Source organism: Myodes glareolus, chromosome 5 (assembly GCF_982192425.1).
Source record: "Myodes glareolus chromosome 5, mMyoGla1.1, whole genome shotgun sequence".
Lineage (NCBI taxonomy): Eukaryota > Metazoa > Chordata > Mammalia > Rodentia > Cricetidae > Myodes > Myodes glareolus.
The window spans coordinates 62,185,767-62,212,939 of NC_142030.1; the positions used below are offsets into that span (position 1 = coordinate 62,185,767).

Here is a 27,173-nt window from a genome sequence, read left to right on the forward strand (position 1 = left end):
CAGCTCAGTCATAACAAAGGAAGTTTAAGATAAAGAGCCAAACATCTTCAGGGGACTAGGGAAGGGTTAAAAGTTGGGAGGAAAACATGTGGAACGTTTTTAATGACCTCACATTCCTTTACACTGAGCGCTGGGACATGGTGTGGTAATGCCTGTTTATTTAGCCTGCAGAGTTTGAGCTGGAAAGGGATTTTGTGTGTGAGAATTTTTGTGAGCCACACAAAGATGTATAGGTTATAAGGTGTTATAATTAAAAGCATAAATATTGCTCCAAATATCCCATCCAAGTATAAATTGGTCTGTTCTGTTCTCTGAGGTATTTTCCAAATGCTATCACCTAAGGAAAATCTACTGAGTCTCTAATTGCATTGCAGAATCCTTGATTTAAATATTTGTGCCACTGACACCCAAATGGATCAAAAAGCCCCTAAAGTATCTGGAACCCCCCCCCATGCGATGTTCCCTCCCTCATCAACTGGGGTTGTTGTTCCAAAATCTAGTTGTAGCATTGAAAGGTAAGGGTACGCTAGGCTACCTAGAAGACAGCCGAAACTTTTCCTAACATCCCCTCCCCCCCAAAAAAATGTTAACAAATTCTGGGTCTGGGTCTTTAAGCAGTCACACTATTGAAGTAGCTCTCTCTGTAGTTCCCTTTCTCTATCTACCCAATGCCAGCATAGCCCACTTACAGGGAACACAGTAGTGACCTGTCTTTCCTCTTACTAACAACCCTGGTTCCTTCAGAACATATTGACAACTGCAGGAGACATAACGGCCAGCAGGTAAGCTGCAGTGCGTAGCATCAGGGCTCATTATTTCATTCCGTAATTGAACTGTTGATTCAGACTTCAGATCTACTTTGGAACTACTTTTGGGACATCGTTTAACATCATATTTAATAGGACCTAAGTGATATTCCAGCAAGATGTAAAGCTTCAAAAGAGCTCCACCCCACTGATCATTGAGGCCAGGGAAATCATCTGGTTTTGAGTTTTAAGTTGCACCTCTTATCCAAGTGTGCGCACACACACCCCACCATGGAAGGTCTGTACAAATGGCTCTGCCTCCATGGACACCTGCATGTGTGTTTAGAAAGGAATAAATCTTCAAAGACCATGAAATATTCCTAAGGCCAAATATTCTCCCTTCCTTCAAAATCTGCCTTTGCTGTTTGCCACTTGAGTGTCGGCTGTCAAGGTCAGAGCCACCTTCCACGGGTGACTTTCTTCCTTCCCTTCTCATGTGGACACCGCCAGATGGCTTTGCCTTTGTAATGTTGTTCACAGGTACCCATCTTGTCCATTCTGTGGCACCAATCATCATTCCACAAATTAGACAATGGCCTCCTATTGGGTCTATCTCTACTACTAAGCTTGCAATTTTTTTCAATTAAAACCCGATTAATTTTTCTAATAATTTATTTCACTTACTTGTCAAAAGCCTTGCATGGTCTCATACTGCCAAATGGATAAAGTTTAAACACTTTTCATTAGTCCCAGAGATCTCGTATTTTGCCCTAGATTTACTGATCAACTTTAATTTTTATACCCGCCAGACAGTCTCCTGAACAGTGCGCATTACATCTCTACCATGTTTGATTCACTCTGCGTTTACAGGGAGCTCTGTTGATTTCCCCACAATAAGACCATCTTGAGGGCTCATCAACCCGTATTCCGGGTCAGTCTGTCTTTGCAAATCCTCAAAACTGCTCAGGAAATCATGAAGGTCAGACAGGAATGACCCCACAGAGCTACACGCAAAGCAGCTCTCTGTGATCTTAGTCTTGGACCAGGACTGGAAGTTATATTCACAGTGATTGACTATACTAACATCTGAGGGTTATATACCAGCTAAATTGGACTGCCCTCCTTCCAATGGTATGAACTACATACCCAAATGCTACACAAAAAAAGAACACAGGAAGACATTCCTTCCCCTTGACCCACATGACCCTCTGACTTCAACTGTAGGAGTTAACCTGCCTGCAGCCCTGTGCTTTTGCATTCTTCCAGGGTTCTCAATTTAAAAAAAAATCCATTAAAAAACATGAAACTGTGTTTTAGATTGGAATAATAATCTTAACTACAATCCAGGAATCTTAACTGCGCACCTGATAGGTGTCCTGTCATCATTCTGAATTGTAAACAAAAATGTTTTGGCATTTTTATCTAGATCAAAGTAATCCAGATAAAATGTAGCTTTCTCAAATAACAGAAGAACTAGAAAATTTAAATTGGTTTATTTTTCTTAGTTGAAATTAATTATCATACTTGCTAGCTGCTCTAAGCTATCGAAGTAAAGCTGGTTGTATAGATCAATGGTGGCGTCTACACTTACACGAAAGGCCTGGATTACGAGCATGGGAAGAAGATAAAGAAAGAGCCAGGCAGTGGTGGCACATGCCTTTAATCCCAGCACTGAGGAAGCAGGCAGATCTCTGAGGTTGAGATCGACGTGGTCCACAGAGCAAATTCCAGGACAGCCAAGGCTACACAGAAAAACCCTCTCTTGAAAAACAAAGAACAAATAAACAAAATGAAGACAAAGAGAAGGCGAAGAAATATAAATTGTCCTTTTCTAAGCATTTAAACCTCATGATATATGTTTTCAGGAAATTGGTTAGAAGATTTTAGGCTGAACTTACAGCTCTATGACCTTGGAAGAGTCACTGAAATACTCCTGACATTTGTTTCTGCATCTGTGAAATTTTATTTGATCACTACGCGGTGAATTAAGTCATATAACGTTTAAAGGAATTTTGGACATGTATTTCGTTGATTTGCACATTCATTCTCTCACATTTAGTATGGACATGCATTTATATTCAATGATATCTGGACAGTTTATCATAGGTCAGCTGATATAGCCTCCTTCGTGTCATATAAAGTGGTTGGCTGATGCTTAGATCTGATAACGCATGGGGACTGGCCCTCTCTCATTTTCTGCTATGTACCCTTTCTATTCCCATCCTGCTACAAGATATTGTTCAACTAAGACTTATGTGCTTGCTTATGAATCTGTTGCATCGATGAAGCCTCATGTCCAGTCCTCATCACTGTTAATTGACTTTGTTTGTAAACTTCTAGAAAACACAATGTATCCCATTTACTTTCCTTAAAATCAACTTACATTATAAGTATATATACACACATATGTATATATGTATATATATAACTGCATATATGTATATATATGCAACTATAATCAGTATTTAATATCCACTTATACATACTAATTTTGCTTGTACCATATCCTGAAAACTTCAATAGTGTTTGATTATTTTGATAAAAAAAATCTAGCTAAAGGATTAGAACTGCTAAGGAATGGAAAATTTGTTGAACTACAAAGTTTACTTTGCATTATCTATCGAAAGTAATGCTCCTCACCTCACAGGACCTTCCTGTTGCATAAGTTAAACGGCTTCTAACAACCCCATGAGACCTTCCCACAGCTAATGAGCCCTACTATTGTGGTAGCCACATTTGTCCTTCCTTCAGCTGTCATGCCATCATTATTTTGAAAGTCTAAAGCCAGAGGGGAAACATTCCTGTGCACCAATGTCAAGGCAAATAAGATAGTTGTATGCCATTTCCCTTTTCTCCACACTCCTGGACTATAGCCACAGAGTCTGTGTCCATTCCTTCTCATTTTAATCTTTATTACAGGTTAAAGACTTCATCAACTCTGAGCTCCTAGCCCAACTCTATTCTTCTGAGGACCAAAACACTCTGATGGAGGAGTCTGCTGAGCAGGCTCAGCGCCGGGATGAGATGCTCCGAATGTACCAAGCCCTGAAAGAAGCCCTCGTGATTATCGGTGACATCAACACAGCCACTGTGTCAACCCCAGCCCCACCTCCGGTAGATGACTCCTGGCTCCAGCATTCCCGCAGGTAGGGAGGAAGCTCCATGGCACCTGAGTTCTGCTGGCTGTGTCCACTCTGTTTCTAAGGATACAGACCCTAAAGGAAAAAGGGAAAGTTCAGCAGGGGTCAAAGTGTGCCAGCTTCTTTCATGAACAAGTTTAATGAATCCTTACAATGAAACTTGATAATTTCTTTGCTGTAAAAAGATACCATGACCATGGCAACTCTTGTAAAGGAAACCATTTCACTGAGGTGGCAATTTACAGTTCAGAGATTCATTTCATTATCATCATGGTGGGGAGCATGGCAGTGTGCAGACAGACATGGTGCTGGCTACATCTTGATCATAAGGCAACAGGAAATGGTCTGTGTGTCACAGTGAGGGAAGCTCTAGCAAAAGAGACCTCAAAGCCCACCCTCACAGTGACACAATTCCTCCAACAAGGCCACACCTCTTAATAGTGCCACTCCCTTTAGGGGCCATTTTCTTTCAAACCACCACATGGTTATTAAAAGAGTAAAATGGTGCTGAGTTTCCCCAGATGGAAAGGTAAGAGTGGATTATGATATATATATATATATATATATATATATATATATATATATATATATAAGAAAATACTCACATGTTTAAAAGAAACACCAGCAACTGCTATTGATTGTCTCCAGAAAGTGGGGAAGTAAACCAAAATCTCAGCATTTATTTTATGTACGTGGTCATCTCATAACACATATCAAAGTTATATAGCCAAAAATAAATTAATTTTTAAAGGCAACCAGGAAACCACAAAACTGCTTTTTTAAAGGTTAATTAAAAAAGAAGGACGACTGCACAATTGAAAACTTTGTCTCTTTTCTCAGGTCACCTCCTCCAAGTCCCACCACCCAGAGGCGACCAACTCTAAGTGCTCCCCTCACGAGGCCCACATCTGGCCGCGGACCAGCCCCTGCCATTCCCTCTCCAGGCCCCCACTCTGGGGCTCCTCCAGTCCCATTCCGCCCTGGCCCATTACCTCCTTTTCCCAACAGCAGTGACTCCTTTGGAACCCCTCCGCAAGTTCCATCCAGACCTACGAGAGCGCCCCCCAGTGTTCCGAGGTAAGCAAACTGTGCTACAGGTGCTCCCCAAGGTCCTCCCTGGTTCTCTTCTCAGTGTAACAGACATATTTATTTGAAAAACAAAACAAAACAGAAACAAAAAACTTTGCAAACATCTTACTGTACATATTTGTGATTTTCACACTGGCAGTTGGGGCAAATTATGGTGCTTAAGCCTATAATTTTGTTTGATTATTGGAGCCTCTCATTTACCAACTGGCACAGACCTGAATGTCTCATTTTTGAGACCAAAGCAAATGGGACCTGGTGAATGGCGTTTTACCAGCTGGGTAGTAGAGCCTGACCCAGGGCTTTGAAAGAAACAGCTGTGTGTAAGTCATGAGGGGTGCATGGGCTAAGATCTTGACTTCTCCATTACCCAAAGAAATCTAGAAAACCATTGACTCAAGGAACTTTATCCATCTGCTCTCTGCACTCTGACCCCAATATCATTAACTTTAATGTAAACTAAGAATAGTCTAGTCAATTAATCTACAGAGATTGTAATGTAGTCCTAGGGATTATATATCAGATAGACGGCTGTGTAATTGAATAATTTTGACAACTCTAAGCAGATTTTCTGGTCTAGTTGTCAAACAATATAAACCAATCAGTAATGGAGCCTGAAACATAGCAAGTTAAAGCTAGATTCTTACCTTCATCCATGCGGTCAATATACAGTCATTTCTGACATTTTCCAAGGACATAAGGTATTATGGAGTTTTACCCCTACAAAATCAGAAAATATAAAGACAAAAGTGTCCCATGCACGAAGTAAAACATTGTAGTTCAGAGAATTAGAATATTCACATGCCCCATTCAGCAAAACCTGAAGAGAGCTGTCACACACAGCGCTGCCCACCCACCCATGAAGCATCTTTCTCGTCGTGGCGCTTGTGTTGTGATTCTCAAGGTTTTAATGGTAATGGACAGAGGAAAGAGAACCCCAAACTGCTAGACAAAAGGGTGTGCAAGAATAACTTAGCTTTGAAGCCGTAAGATTTGGGTGACGCATTCACCCCAAAGATATACGTTCCTCATTGAGGAGATAAAGAAAACGGTGGTATTACTGCTCAGATCTCAAGATGAGACAATACTAGTAGACTTCTGATTTGTCTGAAACTGAGCTAAATTTTAAGTAATATCTATTTTGCTCTCAATATAAGTGTTGCCCTAAAAGTTTCCCACATACCTTTGTATCTAAGGTTCAAGCATCCAATAAAATAGACTATTATTTATATTTTACACATATACAATGGGGTGAAACAGCTTGACCAGTGACGCTCCACCAGGCTCCAAGCCTGACTTGAGAGCCCAAACTCAACCACCACAGTAAAGGCTGGTACCCGGGGCGCTCAGAGCCCGGCATTTCTGCTATGCTGGCTCTCCTGTGCATCAGAGGATGATTAACAGCATCCCTGGCCTCCAGTCACTGGCTGTCAGTTGTGTCCTCCTCCCCGTTGTGACCACTGAAAATACAGACAGGCTGCTATCCCTCAGGGAAGTAAACCCCTACTCTCCTTGTCAACCACTGCTCTGCAGTGTGCAGAAGAATTTCCTTTCCACATCAAAAACGTGCATTTCAACATTGAATGTTGTTACAAGCAAGATCGAGTTTATTGTTTTAGAAAACCTCAAATTGACTGGGAAAGTGTCTGCCACTGAGCCAGGATGGTATGGAGGCTGTGAGGGGGAAGGGGGCAGGGAGGGGAAGGAAGGGGTGTGAGAGTGTGAAGGCAGAGTCCAGCGGGAGCCTGGAACTCTGCTGTTGTGTCTGTTTTGCTGTGAGAAGGAGCCGGAGGACCTGTGGCGGTGCAGCACTCGGGAATGAGTGTGCAAGCCTTGCCTGCTCGCTTGACCGCTTTCCTCCTTCTTGGTTTCCAACAAGCCAGCTTGCCAGTGTTCTTCAGAAAAATCAGCTTTCGGATGCTAAACTGATCTGCTAAGCAGGGTGGAGTTAGCTTTGGTATTTCTGAGCTTGCACGCAGGCAGAAGGGTGGGAGTCCGTAAAGTCACGCTGAATTGCTAAGGAGGGGGAGCCATCAGGTTTAAGAAGACCTCACTTGCTCATAGGGGAATTTGTAGGACAACAGTTGAGCTATTCAAAATTTTTAGAATGCTCTCAAGTTAAAGCCAGACTTAACTTGATCTGGCTTTGTGTACCGCCCCAAATTTAAACCAGAAATGAAGAGTTTGAATTGAAAGAGGGAAAACTGGTTGTTTTGTGCTGAGCCCTCAAGATTGAGGGCCAGCAAAGCAGGCTGGGAGGGAATCCCTGCGGTGGGAGTCACCTGAGCAGAGCTGGAGGCCGGGCAGGGTCCGGAGCCTATTAAAGCCTTGCTTTAGATGGAAGATTCTGAACACACGCCTGTTTTTAATAAAAGCCAGAGCAGGAATCCTACCAAATGCAAGCCAGAAATGGGGTTTAAGATTTCAAAAAACAAAAAAAGAAAGAAAAAAGAAAGGGGGAGGGAGAAAATGAAGAAAGCTCTTATTGAAACTCCTTGCTCTACTGTTTATATATTATTCTCTTCCTTCCATAATTTGCTTCCATTTTCTCTAAAAAAAAAAAAAAGAAAAAAAGAAAGATAGAAAGAAAGAAAGAAAAAATTGAGATGCCCCCTATCCATCATCTCCAGGAAGATAATGTTCAGCTTTTCAAGGAGAAAATCCGATCCCCCACTCCATGTCCCCACCTACAAAGTTCTTTGCTTTCTTAAGGGACCTTCTTCCTTTTCAACCAGAAACTTACAACAGGACAACATGGCACAAAAGGTCACCTTCTAGCTTCCTGCGGGCCTTTCATGTTACAAAGACAATAACTGAATTTCTAGAGGCAAAATCTCAGCCACCCTACTATGTGCCTGGGCAGTTTTCCTTCTGATATTTTGAGTGACTTATTTTCACCCTATTTCAAGGTCATCAAAGCCCTTGGCATGGCTCAGAAACCTTGAATGCACTCTCTTTTTAACCAGCGTCTTTACTGTATATTTCCATTTCAGTACAAAGGGAGAGGCAAGGGCAAGATGCTGGAGTCATTTTGGCTCAGCTGTGCTCAGCCTCTCTGGCTGTTCTGGTCTCTGTGTTTGGAGCCTTTTGGTGGGAGAGCAGGAAGTACGGCAAACTGCACGCCTGTTTTAATTAATTCCACCAGCACTGAGGAGCATCCCAGAGAGCCTCACTAGCACACATGCTTCTGCCATTGCTAAGCAGAGTATAATGCAAATCCGTGATCTTTGGGACTTTTTTTTTTCATGGCTTGACTATCTCCATTCAAGTTCTCTGTTTGGAAATACACACCAGCCAGGGCTCTATTTAGAAGGATGGTCTCAAGCAAACAGCACCACCTCTTTGGAGTCCCTCTTCTCTGCATTGCAGAACCCAGTCAGCATCAGACACCAACGTCAGGGTTAGCATAGCTATTTTCAGTTGCCGCTTCTTAAAATTGGTTAATTGGAGCTCACAGCCTTTGACATTAAGAGAACAAATGAGCTGAATCGGAGTGTGTGTTTCCTGGCAACGGCGAACTCTGGCCCCAGTTTCCCTTGTCATCTCCCCTTCCTTTGGACCAAGCTACAGACAAAGCTGTTTTGCAGTGGTCAAAGGAGAGAAGGGGAGGGGAGGGGCCTGTAGCCAAGGATGAAGAGACTTCATTTACCTCATCACTCAATCTTCCACTTTAAAAAAAATAGTGAACTAGAGAAGCCCTTTCTTTGACCCACCCTCAGTCACCATCCCTGATGGCTTCTTTTTCAAAATGGCCCAGCCTGGTTCATTCCATTTGGTTTTTACTTCAGCTCACCTAGGTGACAGAAATCAAGAAATGGTCCCTTGGGAGTCCCCAAAGTAAAGACAAAGTAAAGCCCCCATAGTGTGTGGGCAGCCCTCAGGGCAGCATCAAGACTTGACCAGAGGTTCTCATTGGTGTCTTCTATGATTTCCTGACTTAAGATAGCACACAGGGAAGCCCCACATCTCAGCATCCGCATGACTAAGTCAGCTATGTGGAAAGCTGTATAAATCTCTTTCCAAAGACATCACAGATACCCTCATATTGCAGAAGTTAAGGCCAATTGGTTTTCATCAAAATTTAGTTTTCAATGTTTGATCTCTGTGGGCCGCCTTGTCTAACTCTAATCCCAGCCCTTCTATTCCATTGGTTGTTAGACATTACAGTTAATACAGCATCTCTTTTATTTGGGGGTTTCGTTAGCCAGTTCCTTGCACTTCAGGACAAACCACAAACCCATCATTTTTATATCTTTGCATCTCCCCACGTCAAGGTTTGGCGCCGTGAAGGAGGAAGCTGCCGGGCCTTGAAGTCGTGGGGCTCAGCGCACATGGAAATTAAACAACCCGTGTGACTAGCCTGGGTGTCACTCCCCTCTGGTCACACATGGAAACATCCTGACTTCCCCGCTCTTCTCCTGAATAGCCCTCTAAAACTGGTATTTTTAGCAGTCAAATGTCGTTTGGACAAAGGATGAAATCACCTTGTGATTTGTGATGTCAGCTGTGAGTGTTCTGGTCTCCCCACTAGCCTTCTTCCTTTAATAAAAAATAAAAATTATAATCAGATATTATGATTTGTCAGGGAACTGTTTTTTATTTTTAGCAACTGGATCTAAAAGTCTTTTAAAACCCATATTATTCAAAACTATAATTGCTAAGAATAGAACAACTTTGAGTTGTTGTAACAAATCCTTATTTTCCAGATATTTTGTGAGACAACCATATTATAAGAAAAAATCTAGTACTGGAACCTCCAAATGTAATTAATGATTTGCTGAAGGTTCAGCATGAGTTGTAATGATGAGCTCATGGTACTTTATGGAAACGAAAGTTTCAACCACTCTTCACTAAAGCAAAGGTCCACTTTAATTTACGGCCCTCTGTTATGTGTACTGCCAAAAGCCCGTTCTGTTTACGTGACGATTCGTATTCCAGTGTACTGTTTCAACTCTTATGACAATGTACTGAAATGAAGCAATGGTTAATGTCAAATGTTACTCTTCAGATCCTGTCTTTAATATGGCTTAAGGTTAGATTATCTTGGCAGGTTCCTCTTTGGGTCTAGTAAAGTAGAATGTATTTTATACAGACGCTTCCATCCTGCCACAGACCAAATGACTGGCAGTCTGTTTAGGGGGAGACCCACATACACCACACAAGTGTTCCAAAGGTCAGAATTTGTAAACTTTGTGCAAGTGTCTAGGCAGACATCAGTTGTCTTTCTGCTTTCGTTGTGTCCCTTCTCTATTTTACATCCTATGTTGCAGGAGAGTAAAAACAAAAATAGAAAATAAGACTTACTTAATGCAAAACACAAATAAAAACACAAGTACCATAAATGCAGACAGGAGACACATCATCCTACCCTAAGCTGCTTGGCCCAGGAGTGGTGCCAGGCATTCAGTTAAGCAAACACAACTACTTCCACGTCCCACGTCAGTAACAAATAACTCTAGGTTGCTAAGCTCAGTCACTGCAATGCAAGCCCTTCTGCATTTTAGGGTACCCAGTTGTGCCCTGGGCTTTACCCGATTGACAGAGGAAGACAGCCAAGACAGGAGTCTGGCCAAGGAGGCATTGGCCAGAGAGAGCACACAGTTGGGATTATTTTTCCTGTGGCTAGTCAGTAGCTGGAATCTGCTGAATGTTCCTATATACAAGTTGATGTCAGCTCAGAGAAAAGGGGAAAAATACCCCACCCAGTGTGAGTAGACACGCCAGACTCATGAACACACTTAAGTCAGCAAGGACTCAAGCCTCATCACCATGCTCTCTCATTCCCCTCTCTGGAAGAAAAGGATGATTTTCAAGAAATCTCCACACTCAGACACTCCTGGTTAGATATTTTTCAAAGGCTTCAGAGGCTCATGATGTATGACTTCGTGGCTCTTTTATGTCTAACTTTCAGCCAGACAACAAATTATGAGAACAGGCTTTTTTTTTTCCATTCCTCCAACTCAGCAGCTACTATGAAAGATTAAAAGTAAGATTTAGACAAACCTTGCTAGACAGCCAGGAAATTCAAAATGAAACCATAAATACAGCATCTTGCTCTATGGATGTGCTCGGGACACCTAACTCCAGCAGTAGAAGAAAGCGGGGGAGGAAGGACTTAGCTGCGGGTTGGATGGCTTCGCCTGCTTGTCATACTCCTATTGCTGCTTAAACATAGAATTTCTAAAGTGCCTGATATTGGAATTCCTTAGCTTACTCATGCCAACATATTGTAAGCATTGTCAGGGGGACCTTCTGAATCTAAACACATATTTACACCCTTTAGTTGCCAAATGGACTCCATCTGGCTCACTGCTGTTGCTGCCAAAGGGGTATTATGCTTTTGGTCAGGCTAGAGTTTTCAGTGCCAGAGTGAAGGTTTCTGGGAAGGCTCTGGGTCTGAGAGACAGTACATGTTTGTAGACGCCACATCACTTGACTATTTGTATGTGTAGATCACATGGCGACTCTAACCCAAAATGGAATTCCAACGTAGGATATTGTCGCATGCCACTAGGTTTTCAGGAACCCCCCTCCATGGCATGGTTCATTCTTCACATCTGGCTGCTCCTCAGACATCAGAGCCACATGATAGGCAAAACCACAAATACCAAATGCTCCAATGTCTTATTTTTAACCATTCCCATAAGCACGGAGAAATATCCACTCTTGTTTTTCAGTCAAAATAATCAGTTCACACGAATCATATGAACTCATTCCATCCACAGGCCTAGGGGAAGGGGAGTAATGGAAATGGCAATTAGCCAAATTCTCCATGTCTCCGCATCACTGGGGCAGGGCAGAACCCCCTGATTTCAATTACTCAGAGAGAGGAAATTGTTCATAATGGAGATCTAAACACCAGAAAACGAGACAAAGTATAGTTACTCTCCTCCCTGCTCTTGTGGGAACCCCATGAATGTACAGGTAAAAATGAGATTCACCAATAAACACCCTCCTTTTCCTATTTCCTTGATGGGAAAGCTGGTATAGAAACAGAGAGAGAAGAAAATAAAGACTAAATCATCATAGAGACTCTACCACAAACATATCCAAGGCTTTGGTGGAAAATTTGAAAACTAAAAAAATTAAAATAAAGGTGGACATGACAGCATATACCTATAGCCCCATAACTTAGGAGGCTGAGGCAGAAGGATCATGAGTTTGAAGCCAACCTGGGCTACATAGTGAGTTCAGGTCATCAAGAGCTATAGAGTAAGATTCTCATCTCCACCACACTCATTCCAATAAAGGAGGTGGGCAGTATGAGAAGGCCTCGGGAGGCTTTCAGTATAATCTGGGAAGTGGTCTTATTTTACAACCAAATATATCATTTGCCTCCACCATGCAAACACTCGCATTTGGTTTTAGATATTCAGAAGCAACATTGTCTAGATGTGTTCTTTATCTGCATACTACAATCTAGCATTCATTTGCAAGTACTTATGTTTATTGTATATTACATCTAGCATGAGACGTCCTATCACAGAAAGAGAAGAGAAAGCCTTTTTGACTATTTTGTTTCGTTCTGTTTTCCACACTTTCCTTGAAATTACTATGTAGCCATCTCCAGCCTTGAATTCCTAGTCTTGCCTCCATCTCCCAAGTGTTCAGATTATAGCAGTGTACCATACGGTTCCCAGTGACAAAGACATTTTGGGCATTTTGTAATCTTTTGGGTTGTTTGCTTGACAATGGATACTTACATAAGATGCATTCGGAACCATTTATATTTTTGAACTTCATAGTGCGATTATTCTCAGAGCTAATTTTAAGACTGAATTAAATTTTTCCTTCAAGTAAACCTTCCTTTAAGTATCATGTCCCAGGGCCTGCACAAGACCTTCCCACTCTCTGCTACTAGGATTGCATTCACAAGGAAAATCTGTAAAAACTGCGCCAAATAGCCACTGTTTTTTTTAAAAAAAAAAAAAACACACTCCCTATAGTGTCAGAAATTATTTTCATAACTAAAATAATAAACCTTCACGTGAGGCAAGTTCTACAGTACCTTAATTATTGGCTTCTGGGGTGAAGAATTAAGGAAACATTAGTGAATGTGTTAACTAGACAAAGCATGGGAAGAATTTCCCTTTACTTACCTAGGACTGAAAGCAAAATAAAATCCATATTCTGTATGTAAACCACTGGCATGAGAGCCAACTTCAAGTTTTAGAACTACCAGTAAATAACAGTACTCAGAAAAGTCCCTGACACTCATCAGGAGTCTTCAGTCAACCTAGTGAAATGCTCTATGGTTCAGTTCAGGAATCCGTAATGAGTAGATGCTGATATAATTGTTTGTTTATAATGTACAATGGATACTGTTCTGCCCTGCAATGTATTTGTTTACATTGCCTTAATACTTCCAACACTCTAAATGACTCTTTCAACATCTTAATATTTAATGCTTGAAAGAGAGTCAGAATCTTTAGCTTTTAAAAAACGTGGTTTTCTGTGAACAAGCACATTGAGCTGATGCTGCTTTTTGGCTTTTCTTCAAATTATGGTCTCACGGCTTTTGCTCTGTTTTTATTCAAGGCCTTTTCTCTGTGAGTGTATTTGGTACACACTGATAAATCATAGTACTGAGGGGACATTACATGGGGACACTCATGTCAGTGCGGCTTACTAGTCCTACTATATTGTTCCCAAGTGCCCTTCCCTGCAGAATGGGGAATTTTGGTGAAAGTCTAGAGAAACCCCAACGAACCTTCGCAATTTACACGTGTTTCATGGTCTCTGTAGTGTTTGCAGTACTCGTTCCAAATGCTGTTTTGTCACAGGAGTTTGCATATTTTACTTTTCCCCTGCAGAATCTATACCTTTGGTTAAAATGAAAGCACATCTTCCAGTGTAATCCTGCGAGAGTAGGGAAGGTAACGTTGTTGTCTCTCATCCAGAAGGCAATGTTAAATTGGAAAAACAAGGTTTAGGAACATCCCTTCTCACTGCAAATTCCTTGCTTCCCCCCCCCCTCCTTTATTCATCCCTGATCTGATTTCCTTTGTCACTCTGGCCCCACACACCATTATGTAGAGCGGTCTTCCGCGAGTTACTTATGGCGGACACCTGCCTTCTAGCTAGGCTTGGCAGGCCAGCAGGATGAGGTAATAATCAGAAGAGAATGTTCTGGTTCTTTAGCCGCATCCACGTACAGTTTTACTCAAAACAGCTCTCTGCGGGTGAGAACAGAGCGGCTTTGAGATCCCTCTGTCTAACATTCTGTGGGAGCCTGGAAGAAGAAAACTGGAAACTTTTTTGATCCTTCTAGAATAATGGAAATATAAATGATATCTACCTTGGCCCATTTTTTCAAACTGTTTACACACAGATGTGCATGGAAACAAGACCCGTGCATTTATAAACATTTGGGCTCTATTTTTGCTAAGTCCAGCCGTCATCTTAAGCACTTCTCCATGTGGCTGTTCAGCTCTGGTTTCCTAAGAGCATATTTGGTGAAGGATTTATCCAGGGCGATGGCCGTCTTTGTAAGACAGACGCCTGAAGGACATATGGTTTCCATAGATTTTCTGTCTAGACTGGCTTTATTTAGTGACTCTTGGTCTGAATTGGTCTAGTTAAAAGTTTCTGCAGGAGCTTGTATAAAAATTTTAGGTGTGGGCACACCGTCAAGGCGTAAGACAAAAGCTTTGACTTCGTTTTGGCAAGAGCATAGAAGGGATCATTGAACGTTTTCCTTTAGGTTAAGTCGTTCCCATCATGCTGGATGGCCGCTCAGCCATTCCACCCCCACCCACCATCCAGACTGGAGGTCAACTATTAGTCTGACTATAGCTAAGTCCATATACCCCTCACTGTTTTCCTGAGAAAATTCTTTGTGTTGCCTGTAGGGTGTGTGTGTGTGTGTGTGTGTGTGTGTGTGTGTGTGTGTGTGTTTGAAAGCTCTAATTCTTTCTTTACATGGCCCAGGGGACCTATGATTTCTTGCCCTTTTAGCACCAATTTTTACAAACACAGCATTTTTCTGACCTGAAGAAAAAGAAAAAGAAAAAAAAAAAAAAAAACTAACAAGCCACTGAGTAAGGGACTTGACCATTTAGCATTTCGGTAGCTCCTTCAACCGACAATGAAAATTCTGTTTTCAAATGTGGTTTCTGAGCCAGTGTTCAAGGCTGCTCTAGAAACAATAAGCTCCTTTCAGAAGGAAAGAATAACTTCTAGACTTGCCCAGAAGTCAGCTTCGCTCCCTCTTTTGTGAGAACCCCAGCGCTGTTTAACTATCTTACAGCAATAGGCTTGTGGGAAGAGAAAAGACTGTGGGACACTCTGCACACACACACACACACACACACACACACACACACACACACACACACACACTGTCACTTGGCCTCTCAGTGAACATTTAATTGCTCTTCCTCACATATTTGTTAACTGACATGGCAGCTCACAAGGCACAATGCCTCTCTGTTTTTCTGTTTGCTTTAATTTATTTTTCTTTTGTTTTTAAATCTTGAGCTCTAAGGCATATTAGAGCTCCCCCTGCTGGAATTTTTAAGAACACTATTGAGTAGGCCTTGAGTGCATGGCAATTCTTTGTCTTCATTTTTGACAAAGACCAAGAAAAGTATTGTGTGGTGCATTTAAAACTGACCTCTTGACTCACCAGGCATCACTGGGCAGGAGTAAAATGTTGCTGCATCCTGGTCTTTTCTTAATCTTCCGATTCAGATTGATTTTGTTCCAGTAAAACAATTTTTCAAGAAGAAATTGTCCTACTCACCTTTCCAGTTACACAGTTACCTTCCCGGAACCACTTTAGCCCCTTCCTCTCCTCAGCTTACCTGTTGGTAATGATATAGAACAGAGGCCAACATAGAAAAACCAATATTACAACTAGTCTTTAAAACACAGTTTCATACACCGAAACACTCTCTAAGGTCTCTAAGTTGTTTCATCACTTTGTTGGGATGTGAGGCAAAACAAGTCACATGATGCTTGTGATAAAGGGTGGATGATGCTTGGTTTCCTAAACAGTAACGCTCTTCCGGGCTTTCCTTTTCTTTACAGACACCTATTCCCATTCCTGGAACGCCAGACCCTCAACTTTCCCTATGCTCTACAAGTCCTTGTCACCGCTAACCAGTCTCAGTCCTTAACAAGAAAGCCTTCCAAACAGTAACGCTCTTTCTTTGCATATCTGTCAACATAGTGCCTTGTATATATACACAGGGAAAGAAAGAATGCAAAATGAGTTGACCTGCAATGCTTAATCAAAATTTAGCTGGTCCCCACGCAGTGTACAAATAAAATATATATGTTTGTTTGTTTATCTTACATCCCATTCAGTTTGCCCACCACCCAGTCCACTCCTCCTCTGTTTCTGTTTAGGAAAGGGCAGGTCTTCCATGAGCAACAACAAAACATGACATATTAAGTTGTGCTAAGACTGAGCACCTCCCTATGTGTTAAGGTTGGACAAGGCAACCCAGTGAACGTAGAGCCATGCAGTGTATTTTATAAACCGAAAAAAGTACACTTTCTTTCAGTAGATCTCCTGAAATAATCTGAGTCAATGTTGTTGTAAAATCCTTTTCCTCATCTTCAGCTGAGACAGACTTAATGGGAATGAGTCATCATTGAAAAGCTGGGTTGCTTTTGTTGCTGTAGGCATATTGCTTCAGACCTGCTAGGGAAACATAAATCAGATCTATAGAGCAGTCTAAATAAACTTTAGCAAAGCACATTTTATTTCTATTTGTCTCAGAGACTAACTTATCATCACCAAATATTGTGTCCAATTTTCTCCTTATGCTCTCATTTCAAGTACCATAAATTGATTCTTACTTTCCTAGTGATAAATTTGTGTGTGTATATATATATGTATGTATGTATATATATATATATATATATATATTCAAGAATTTATTCTGTTATTCTTTTTCTTTTCTTTTTTGGTTTTTGGGTTTTATTGTTGTTGTTGTTGTTGTTTTGGAGACAAGGTTTCCTTGTGTAACAGTCCTAGCTGTCCTGGAACTAGCTCTTGTAGAACAGGCAGGCCTTGAACTCACAGTGGTCCACCTGCCTCTGCCTCCCAAGTGCTGGAATATTCTGTTATTCTGACAGGTAGACTATATGTCATCTCTTAGATGTAGTGAGTCATATTATCTTTAGACCCTTCAAACAGACACCAGGCTTTATATACTTTTCTATGCTTTCATCCATCTACTACAAATTATTCTCGGACAACAAAGAGCTTGGTGACATTCCTTATGCCACAAAAGGAAAAAAAATGTTTTTGGATACCCAGCACCCACACTTAAGGGAAAAAAATTCAAAAATGGTATGTGTGTTGGAAATATGATTTCAATGTTGGGAAAGGGGAGACAGGAGACTCCTCGGGGCTTACTGGCCAGTCGTTCTAGCTAAAGCCAGGAACTCCATGTCTAAAAATTTAAGGTAAAAAGTGATTGAGAAAGACTCCAACATCAACCTCTGGCCTGCCTAAATACACACACACACACTTGCACGCACGCACGCACACACAGCACCCCAAAGCTGGTGAACAATGCAGTCTGTCCTGGGGGAATCTCCCTGAACCCATTAAGACTGGCCTCACATCATGAACACTCAAGGCCAGATAACAGAAAGAAAACCAGCTGGAATTAGACTTCTATTCTTAAAAGACAATAAAGTAAGAGAAGGAAACAAATGGTGGCTTCTCAACCTTATCAGTGAAGGCAACTTCTACCCAAAATGCCACCCACCCTGTATGAGCATCGGACTTTCTTACAAACACTGTCATTGTCTATAAATGGGCCGTCCCTGCATCCACAGCCTCAAGTCTTACTTCTTCCCCTTTGATTTGAAAGCAGAAGCATGGCTCTTCTATCATAACCATAAACCGCCCACACACAACACAGTGTTTCAATAAATGTTAAATGATACAAGATGCTCCATTTCAATGTAATGGATTACTTAATGAAGCCCATCGCTTAACAAAGCAACTGAGGAATATTTGGTACAAAACAAATAAGTTTGTCCCAAACAAACTGTCTTGTGAGGTAAATGTCTTTGGAAATGAGAACGGTTGGGAATCAGAACAATGAAATAAATTTAAACCGTTTAAACCTTATATACCTTCGTGGTTCTGAAGTTGGCACACGTCTTAGAATTTGAAGTTTCTTCCGAGCAGTGTTTTACAATACAGTCTGCTTTTCTTGTTGTTTTAGAAATAGAATAATATTCATTTCTTTCAAAACAGTAAGTGGGTCAAGGCTCTTCAGGATTTTTAATTGCACATATTGCACATATATGGATTCCTTTCATATGAAACTGGGTATATTCCAAAGATGTCTAAATCATTCGGAAGGACCGTAGTGGTATCTTATCCTTCCATTTTTTTTTTCTTCTGTCATTAATTCACCACACTACTACGCCCTTTTTTTTTTTCGGTTAATGGCCCCAGGGACATCCTTAATGAGCTCACAAGTAAACAGGTTTTCCTAATTTATTCATTTGGAAAAAAAAAAGCAAACTTACTGTGAACCAAACCAAAGATCATGCTGAATTGTGAGGTCTGGCAGACAACATGAACAGCAGACCTGACAGCTAGCAGAAGTTTGTACCTTCCTAGTCTTCTCTCTGCCGCTGTCCACCACTGTTCGCCGCTACCCCCCACCCCAAGCCCAGTCCAAGGCTGACGAGATTAATGAGAATCTGCTCTGCCATCAAAATACTCAGTTTTCTTCCCATTCTCCATTCCCGCCATCAAACTCTTTTCTCTGACACGCGTTTAATTCGAGTTCCCTTTGGTCATCATAGGTCTACACTCCCTTACCACTGGCAAACTCTGTGTGTAGTCTTCCAAATCACCGTTGCCCTTGTTGTAACCACATCATCACAGTTTGAAGCCTGTCAGAGTATAAACTCGGGTGACGAGCTCCAGAATCCCAACCCACTGTTCCGTCTTTAAAATGCAGTGCTACTGTGAAAACCTCTTGCACATTTGTGTCAGTTCACTTGCCCTGCCACTCAAGAGTAGATTTGAAGCTCCTGAATGGCACAATCTGCTCCACGCAGTAGCTGATGAACAGTGCACAAATGTATGAATAAACTTTGCTATATTCTCTGACTGAGTTACAAACGAAAAAAAAAAGCCTACGGACAGTTCATAAGAAATAAAACCCACATAATTGAACAATTCTAACTATACTTGGTCTATTTTTCAACTTCTACTCTAGGATTTTTTTCTATATGAAAATATTGTCTCAAATACAAGTCTCTAACACCAAAGTGTTATACACATGGTCTCATGGGACCTGCTCACCTTGACCTAGCTTGGACTCCAACCTCAATGGCTATCTTGTTTAGGCTCTTTTCAGTTACTCACTCATCTGTCTATTGTTCAGCAAGTATTTATTCATTGCTCCTGAATCTCAATGTACCAAATGCTTAATATACATAGTAAAACAGCATGTGCATTCTCTATTCTCCAGGAACTTTAAATGTATTGGGAGTTCAGGCAGGAAAGCGCTGGCAAGTGACATATAAGACAAGAACAAAAGGAGCAGGAAATCTCAGTTGCATTCCTTTCTCTCTGGGTTACAAGCCTTTGTCTAACCTATCATGTTTGCATACAACAACCCACTCTGCTCTTCTGTATCCTGAGTCTCACCGAATTCATAGCCTGACACGCCCTAAATCAGCATATTACTACGTCCTAGCATCGTCTTCATCCTTCAAGTCTAAATTCTGACTCTCAATGCCCATATTTCATAACTATTTAGTTACTAAAAATACATCTCCATAGGTTGCTATTTGTCAAACTCCTTGGAGATAGGATGCTATTGGGGTTTTGGTTGTTTGGTTTTTGTTTGTTTGTTTGTTTGTTTTCTGCTTATACTTTTTTGTTTGTTTTGTTTTTCAAGACAGGGTTTCTCTGTGTAGCTTTGGAGCCTGTCCTGAAACTTGCTCTGTAGACCAGGCGTGCCTCAAACTCACAGAGATCCACCTGCCTTTGCCTCCCAAGTGCTGGGATTAAAGCCGTGCACCACCACTGCCTGACCGATGCTATTGTTTAGTACTATTCCAAACACTAAAGTACTGAATAATAAAATAATTCATAGGAAGAATCTCCAATTTTCAGTCCTACACATGCACAACATGGGAGGGGGAGATTGCTAGCACAGTGGTTGAGAACACACACCGCTGTTCCACAGGACCCAAGTTTTGTTCCTAATGTAACTCACAACTGATGAAACTTCAGCTCTGAGAAATTCAACACACCTTCTTCTGGCCTCTGCAGGTACCTACATTCATAAGTGTACACACACACACACACACACACGCGCGCGCGCGCAATTTAAAACCGTACAATCTAAAAAAATTGGCAAACATGTAGGCTACTGTCACTATTAATAAACACTGTTTCTATGTGATGAGACCAATGGATGATATAACAGCAGGTGTTATTAACTTCCAGGGTTATTTTTCTATTTATCCAGCTCTCCAATACTCACTAACTGGATGGTAAGCTGTGGACCAGGCACTTCAGGAATACTGAGATGAGTAACCAGTAAAGATGGGAATGTGACCCTAGTCAGAATCTAGTGTGATGACTGACCACATTGTCACTGGAACAAGTGGAAGGGAAAGTAAGTCAGAGAGGGCCTCCTTCCCTGAGAAGAGTCTAGAAAAATGAACAAAAAGTCAGTGTGAACAAAAGTACATATAACACCACACTAAACACATAATGACACCCGTAGGATCTCCCCATCAAGACTTGGGGTGTAAACTCAAAGAATACAGATGATGGCCATCTCAAACATGGGAGAATATACTAACAAAAGGGAAACTGTTTTTGCATAGTCGTATGAAGAAATTGCTTTTTCCCAGGGGAGAATTGCCAAACAGTGTGTGTGGTCATAGAAGCCTTTCTGCAAAAGGTCTTGTTCACTGAACAGCTAGCATCAATTATGTCTGTTCCTCTGCCAATAGGTATCTCTATGCAGCCTTTTAAAATCTGGTTACTGCTGAGGAGTAAAACTAGCACCGGACATTAAATTAGAATGTCCTGCTGTTTCCTAGCCAATGTTCAGGTATAGGAGGAGAAAGGGACTATCCATAACTTCATGCTAAGTGGTCAGTAGTCTCACTATTAAATCAATAATACCCCTTCTGTTCTGCTTCCCCCTGGGCTTTGACTTTTATCTTATAGCTTGTGGGGTGTGTGTGTGTGTGTGTGTGTGTGTGTGTGTGTTACTCAACTGAGAGATGACAGTTGTCAAGGTAAGGACCTTCACAAATGTCAGGACCAGCTCTAACCACCAGGAAACAGGGTGTGATTTTGAGGCACCCCATCATTTTCTTAAACTTTTCCAACTGTGGGGTTTCACCCCAGAAAACAGGTATCCAATCGATCAACTGAATGCTTCCAGTTCAGAAACATGACTATAATTCTAAAACAGGTCTTTTGGGGGAAAAAATCTCAGCAGGAAATATTAGTCAAAAGAAAATTCCACTTAAGTCATGTGTTGAATTAGAGAGTTATAAAAAACTATTCCCAAGGTATCTCCATATATAGTACACACAGAGAAAGCTCGTTGGCACAGTTGTGACATAAATGTGTTCAAAGAATAAATAAGATGACTTGATAGTGTTGAACTTCTCAAGTACAATAACATTTAATCATGTGGATGGTTTTCAGAAACGCCATGGCCAACCAGATAGTGGCTACTACAAATCTTGATGAGCCCTGGAAGACTCCAAAGGGAGCTGGCACTCATGCAGCTTACATGGGTGCTCACACCTAGCCTGTTCATAACCACTGCAGAAAAAAAAAAGCCTTGATTTCTGATTTTCTATGATCCACATTAGATGCGAAATAGAGAAAAATTGGGGGAAGCCACTACTAAGAACAGTGAGAAGTGGTAACGAACATCCTGGCAGAGACGAAGGTTCAAAACCATTGTTGATACTTAATACGCCTCATTGGTTCCTGGAGGGGCACACCTCAGCACAGTTCACCTTCTGGAACAGTGGTTCTTAGCCTTCAATACCAGAACTCTTTGATATATTTCCTCATGTTGTAGTGACCCCTCACCAAACATAAAATTATTTTTGTTGTGATTTCTGCTACTGTTAAAATCATGATTTAAATATTTTTGGAGATAGAGATTTGCCAAAGGGGTTGTGACCCACAGGTTGAGAACCACTGCTCTATAACTATTGTTCTCAACTGTCTGAGATCTGTGCAGTATATTCTACAGTGGCTTTCAAATTATTCCGTATTTGTATTAGTATTGGTAGAAATCTCTTTGGTGTTAATAAATATTTGCATAATGAAAAATAAACAATCTCCATTGAAAATTAGGATAGCTGGAGGAGTCAAAGGTGACAGTCTTAGGATCACTGCAGATGGTGACTACGCCTCTTGACCTGAATTGCATGCGCATGCGCACGATGGCACTTTGTCAGTGTCCTGAAAGAACGGTTCTGCTATTATACCTGTTTCTTTACCTGTCTCTTTCTCTTTTTCTAGCCGGAGGCCACCCCCATCGCCAACTCGCCCCACTATAATCCGTCCACTAGAATCCTCACTGTTAGACTAAATGGAGTGTCTGGCATGGCAATTAATCACTAACGATTTCTGCAAAAGCAACATATTCTGTAAGCTTTGCGGTCAACCATGAGTACGCGCATGTGTGGACATCCATAGGCAAGTAGCCAGTTTTACTAATGTATCCATCACCCATCTTCATTGCTCATGGTATGCCAGACCTTTGGGGTTTGACGTGAAGAACTGCTAACCTGTAGAAAGACTTAACATGTTGTACTGACCAAGGTAGTTTTGTATAGCAGCCCTATACTTTGGTACCACTTATCTACTCCACATATGTCTGACGAGTTTTCTCAGATGTCTACAGAGCAGGTATAACAATTCTTAACAGACGTAAGAATGAGCTTCAAGTCACACAAGTTTCTCCCCACGTTCTGTTTAGGATGGCAGAGATTCTGTTGTCTGATATCAATGCCACTACCTTCTCCACAATCACCTATTTAGAATTCTTTCCCTTATTTCATAAGACTGCTAGGAAGCGAGGTTTTAAAATTAGGGCTGCTGAAGGTAAAAGATTTTCAGGAGCACAAGGCAGTCAGCAGAGGGGAAGCCTGCAGGGTTTACTCTAGAGAGCTCCTCCCAGAACCAGTGGACTGAGCTTCCTGCTAGAAGCTCAAACAGCAGCGAAGCAATGCCTGGATTTTTTTTGGTAAGAACCAAAAATAAGTCAATAGTTTTGGCTACTTTCAGAGTTCAAGGAAGAAGCAAAAATATCACCTTTCTAAAAGTGTCTGGGGAAACATAATTTATTATCTTATGTATTTACTTCTTAATAGGCTCTAATGAAGTAAGGCTGACATTAAAAATATTTAATTTTACAGTTAGTTACATGGGTAACTAACTCCATTTAGTTTTTATGATTATTGTTTTGACTGGAGCAAAGTTAAATGTAAGTTAATACATGATTCCTATGGTTTGCATATAAATGAGTATGCAAGGATCCCTTTAAAACAACTTTAATGTCTCTACCCATTCTAGCCTGTCTTAAATCCTGCAGCGTAATGACACAGTTGCATTGAAAGTGTCGTCCCTGGAATGGAAACTCAGGGATACTATGGTTTAAGAGCACAGCTCACATGTTTACAGATGTCCTGCTCAAACTTGCTCCCGAAAATGCCTTTGCAATATTGATCTACAGAACAAATTTTCAATGGGCAGGATTCTAAAACTTACAAGAGCAGTCTAGCCTAGAGGCTAATAGTTTAGCCTTGAGGCTAAGTTTTGAACTACCTACATATGGCCAGATGATTCACATGTAGGAAACAGCTAGAAGCCAACTGGAATTCTGTCAGCTAACTGCTCCCAGACAGCTGAATGAGCATCCATTGAATTGTGTGTCCCATGACATTATTCCATAGTCACAGAAGTAAATCAGGTTTTACTAACTGCGGTGTCTCCCTTTGAAAGCAGCAAACATGATTTGTATGTGAACTTCATTTTAATTTCCTGTGCAGTTTCTAGCCAAAGCAGGTAGCCCTAAAGCATGACATAAAAACTTTTAACCATTATTTAAAAATGAAAATAATTCCAAGTTAAATGACACTACATTGAACTTATTCTAATGGGATATATTCCTCTTATATTTGGCATACAAAAGGGACATAATATCATCACTCCTCACTTCTCTCATTTTTCCCATTGAAAAAAAAATCTCCATGAATGGAACTCATATACAAGATGCACATTGTCTTTGAAAAAGGTGACCCAGATAAATGAAAAATCATTAAGTAAACCTTCATAATCAAACAAAACTCCCTTCTCTTAGGATTTGCTCTGCTTCTTCCTTTGAGTTCTCTAAAATAAGCAACTAACAAATCACATGCTTCAGGGTTTGGCTGTGTACTTACTGTGGTTTTGCATCTTGCTGTCTTTCAAATTTTTCCTTCTGTCAGAGGAAAGTATTGCAGAAAACCACTGGTGTAGTCTCAGATCAGCACAAACTCATGTCAAGGAAAACTGGGGATTTGTCTCTCCAAGTTTCTTTCCACCGATCTTAGACAGTCATAACAATGGCATTTGTCAACTTCGGCTTTTGCTTCTTGAACCACAGATGCCCTGTCCCAAATGTCTCCATTTGTCTGGACAGTTTTGGTCTCTTTGCTACTGTGTTATATCTGGTGGCACCCAGCATCCCCCCAGCCCACCCCACCCCAGGATTTCAGCAATGCATTCCAGAATATTTTCCATTTGAAGGGTTTTCATTCTGCTAAGAGGAGACAGCAGCGTGAGTAGAGCGTGATGTTCTAGTGTGTGCAGAGTTTGTGGAGTGGCATGCACATCAGGCCTTAAGATGGGAATGTAAGACTGAAGGGCCTGCCAGTTCCCATCCCGTTTCTCACCTCCTGACTGAGACTTCGGATGTCAGCACAATAGATGTTGCTCTATCTTGTCTAGAATCATCATCGTAATAAACCCAGTGTTTTTAGGATTTGAAAAAAAATAACTGTACTCATCTGATAAGTAAATGCAGTTTTACTGTCTCATGCTAAATTCTGCATGCATGTTGGCTAACTGAAATAGCCATTTACTCAATTGTGGATGGAATATGAAACAGTATTGATTTAGAACAGATACATTCTCAAAAATCATCTAACCAAACCTTCTTAACTATTGCTTTTAGATGTGTTTATAGCATAGAAGAGCAGTAGGGTCTATTCATTGGCAATTCCGCTGTTCGTGCAGATATATCCTCATTCTATCCAAAAGCATAATAAACGATTCCTGTGATATAAGCACTCTGAACTTAGAATTAAGTAGCCACATAGATTAATCTGTGATTTTTAGACTGTAGTCATAACTCTAAAATACAAAATGGGACCTGATACCAGTATATGATGAGTGTCGATGTCTGTACTCATTTCCTCTGCATGTCCCCAGCAATACACTACACACATAGTAAACATGTATCTGTGTCCTTTTTGAGTAAGTAGGTTCCAAAGCACTTGCTAAAGTGCCATTAAGCATGAATGTGATAACATGTGCATTATATATATGTATATGTATGAGCATAAATATCAGTGTAAATCTGTGCTCAGTATGTAAGAATATGAATATATTTTTAACTGTGCTAATGTATGATCTATGTTGGGAAGATCTGCCATAACTTGTGATTACAGTAGTTCATTTCTCATAACATACATGAGATACACAAGATTTTATAACTCATACTGTATATATCCTGAGGGGCACAAAGCTTATGATAACCATGATAAGGTAGAGTAATGTCTATAGTCTTTAGTATTGAAACCCACAGCACTGCTACCTAAAGGAATTACCCTTTAGCAATACTCTGATAAAAAGGATAAGGTTTAGAAGCTTTTCTCTAAACTCTGATATCTGAGGATTGTTGAGCTGACTCTTAAGAAGCTATGTTGATCTGTGTACTCATTTGTTCTCTGCAGTAAAAATTAAAAGAATACAGAGAGTTGGCAGCATAATGAAAGGAATGTGTCTTTCCAAGCAAAACTGTCAAACATGCAGGGAACGGGTTGCTTAATTCCTTGGAGGCATGCTAGATACTCTTTCAGGTGAACCTTTTGCATTTGGAAAAACTGTAGAATAACTTTAAATCAATGGGGATCCCTGTAAGATGGAGAATAAAGCCCAAACAGATCTCCAAAATATCTTAGTTCAGTGAGAGATGATTGTGTATAAGACTCAAGTCATGAGTTTTATGTCATTTCGTCTAGGGCTACTAGCTGTGAACTCAGAGTTCCTGTGAATGAAGCCAATTTTAGAGAAACAATGGATAATTCATCAGATCATTTAGGCTTTCCTAAAGAACTCAATTTGTCTTGTAAAAAATAGGCTGTCTGTCTAGCAGATACGTTTAAATTTGTGGTGCTCTGTATGTGAAACTTTAATGATGTTTTTGAAGTATATATAGTATATGCATTGTTAGTGGTGTATATATAAATAAATGTAAAAATATTTGTATGTGTGAGAGTAAGAGACGGGAACCTCAGAGAATCTCCTGTTCACGGTCTGTTAGTGCTGGTATACTGGAGAGACTTCGCATTCCTCTGGTCAAGGGCTTCACATGTGACTCAGCTCAAGGCATTACTTTTTTTATTGCCTTTACCTTTAAATTCCCCAAACTTTACTCATAATATTTTCAAATTATACAAAAATTACCCCACTGTCTTATACTGACTGCTGCCAATCTATGGAAATCATTTCTCAGAAATTCTAGCACTCTGACCTTGGGTGTTTGAGTCTATATGCACTGCTTTTGTTTCATAGACTTGTATGTATTTCTCTTCTCTCCCTGTTCTGAGTCAAATTTCTCTTTTGCTTTTTTAGGAATCATGAGTATGTAGTAGTCAAATATTGTCTTCTCTGTCTATTCTTTAATTAACACGAGCCAAAATACTTTTCACTGTTTTTCTCTCTCTTTCTCTCTCTCTTTTTTTTTTTTTTGGCACTTTTGGAATTTCTTAATGCTGGATTAATATGGATTCTGTGAATGGGATTTTTGAAGCAAATTCCTAAAGCCTGTATCATCCTTGAAGGTCATGTACCTATTGTGAAAATGTGAAACTGTATTTCAAACCTGAAATAAATTATTACCTTTGAAGGAATCCCCAATTCCTCGTTCTTGTATACATTTGAGCCTATGTG

General features: G+C 40.7%; 1 protein-coding gene across 5 annotated transcripts in view; it reads left to right on the forward strand.

Annotated features, from left to right (window-relative positions):
- Dnm3 (dynamin 3) overlaps positions 1–27,173 on the forward strand; it is a 471,600-nt gene that overhangs the window by 440,116 nt on the left and 4,311 nt on the right. For 2 of the 5 annotated variants that reach the window (XM_048420852.3, XM_048420856.3), the window contains 3 exons: positions 3,666–3,892; positions 4,727–4,963; positions 22,476–27,133. In XM_048420852.3, the coding sequence (XP_048276809.1) occupies positions 3,666–3,892; positions 4,727–4,963; positions 22,476–22,545 (534 nt within the window). In that variant the 3' untranslated portion in view covers positions 22,546–27,133. Of the gene's footprint in view, positions 1–3,665; positions 3,893–4,726; positions 4,964–9,246; positions 9,547–22,475; positions 27,134–27,173 lie in introns of those variants that run through there. The other 3 variants (XM_085688016.2, XM_048420857.3, XM_087906356.1) reach the window with 2 other exon arrangements.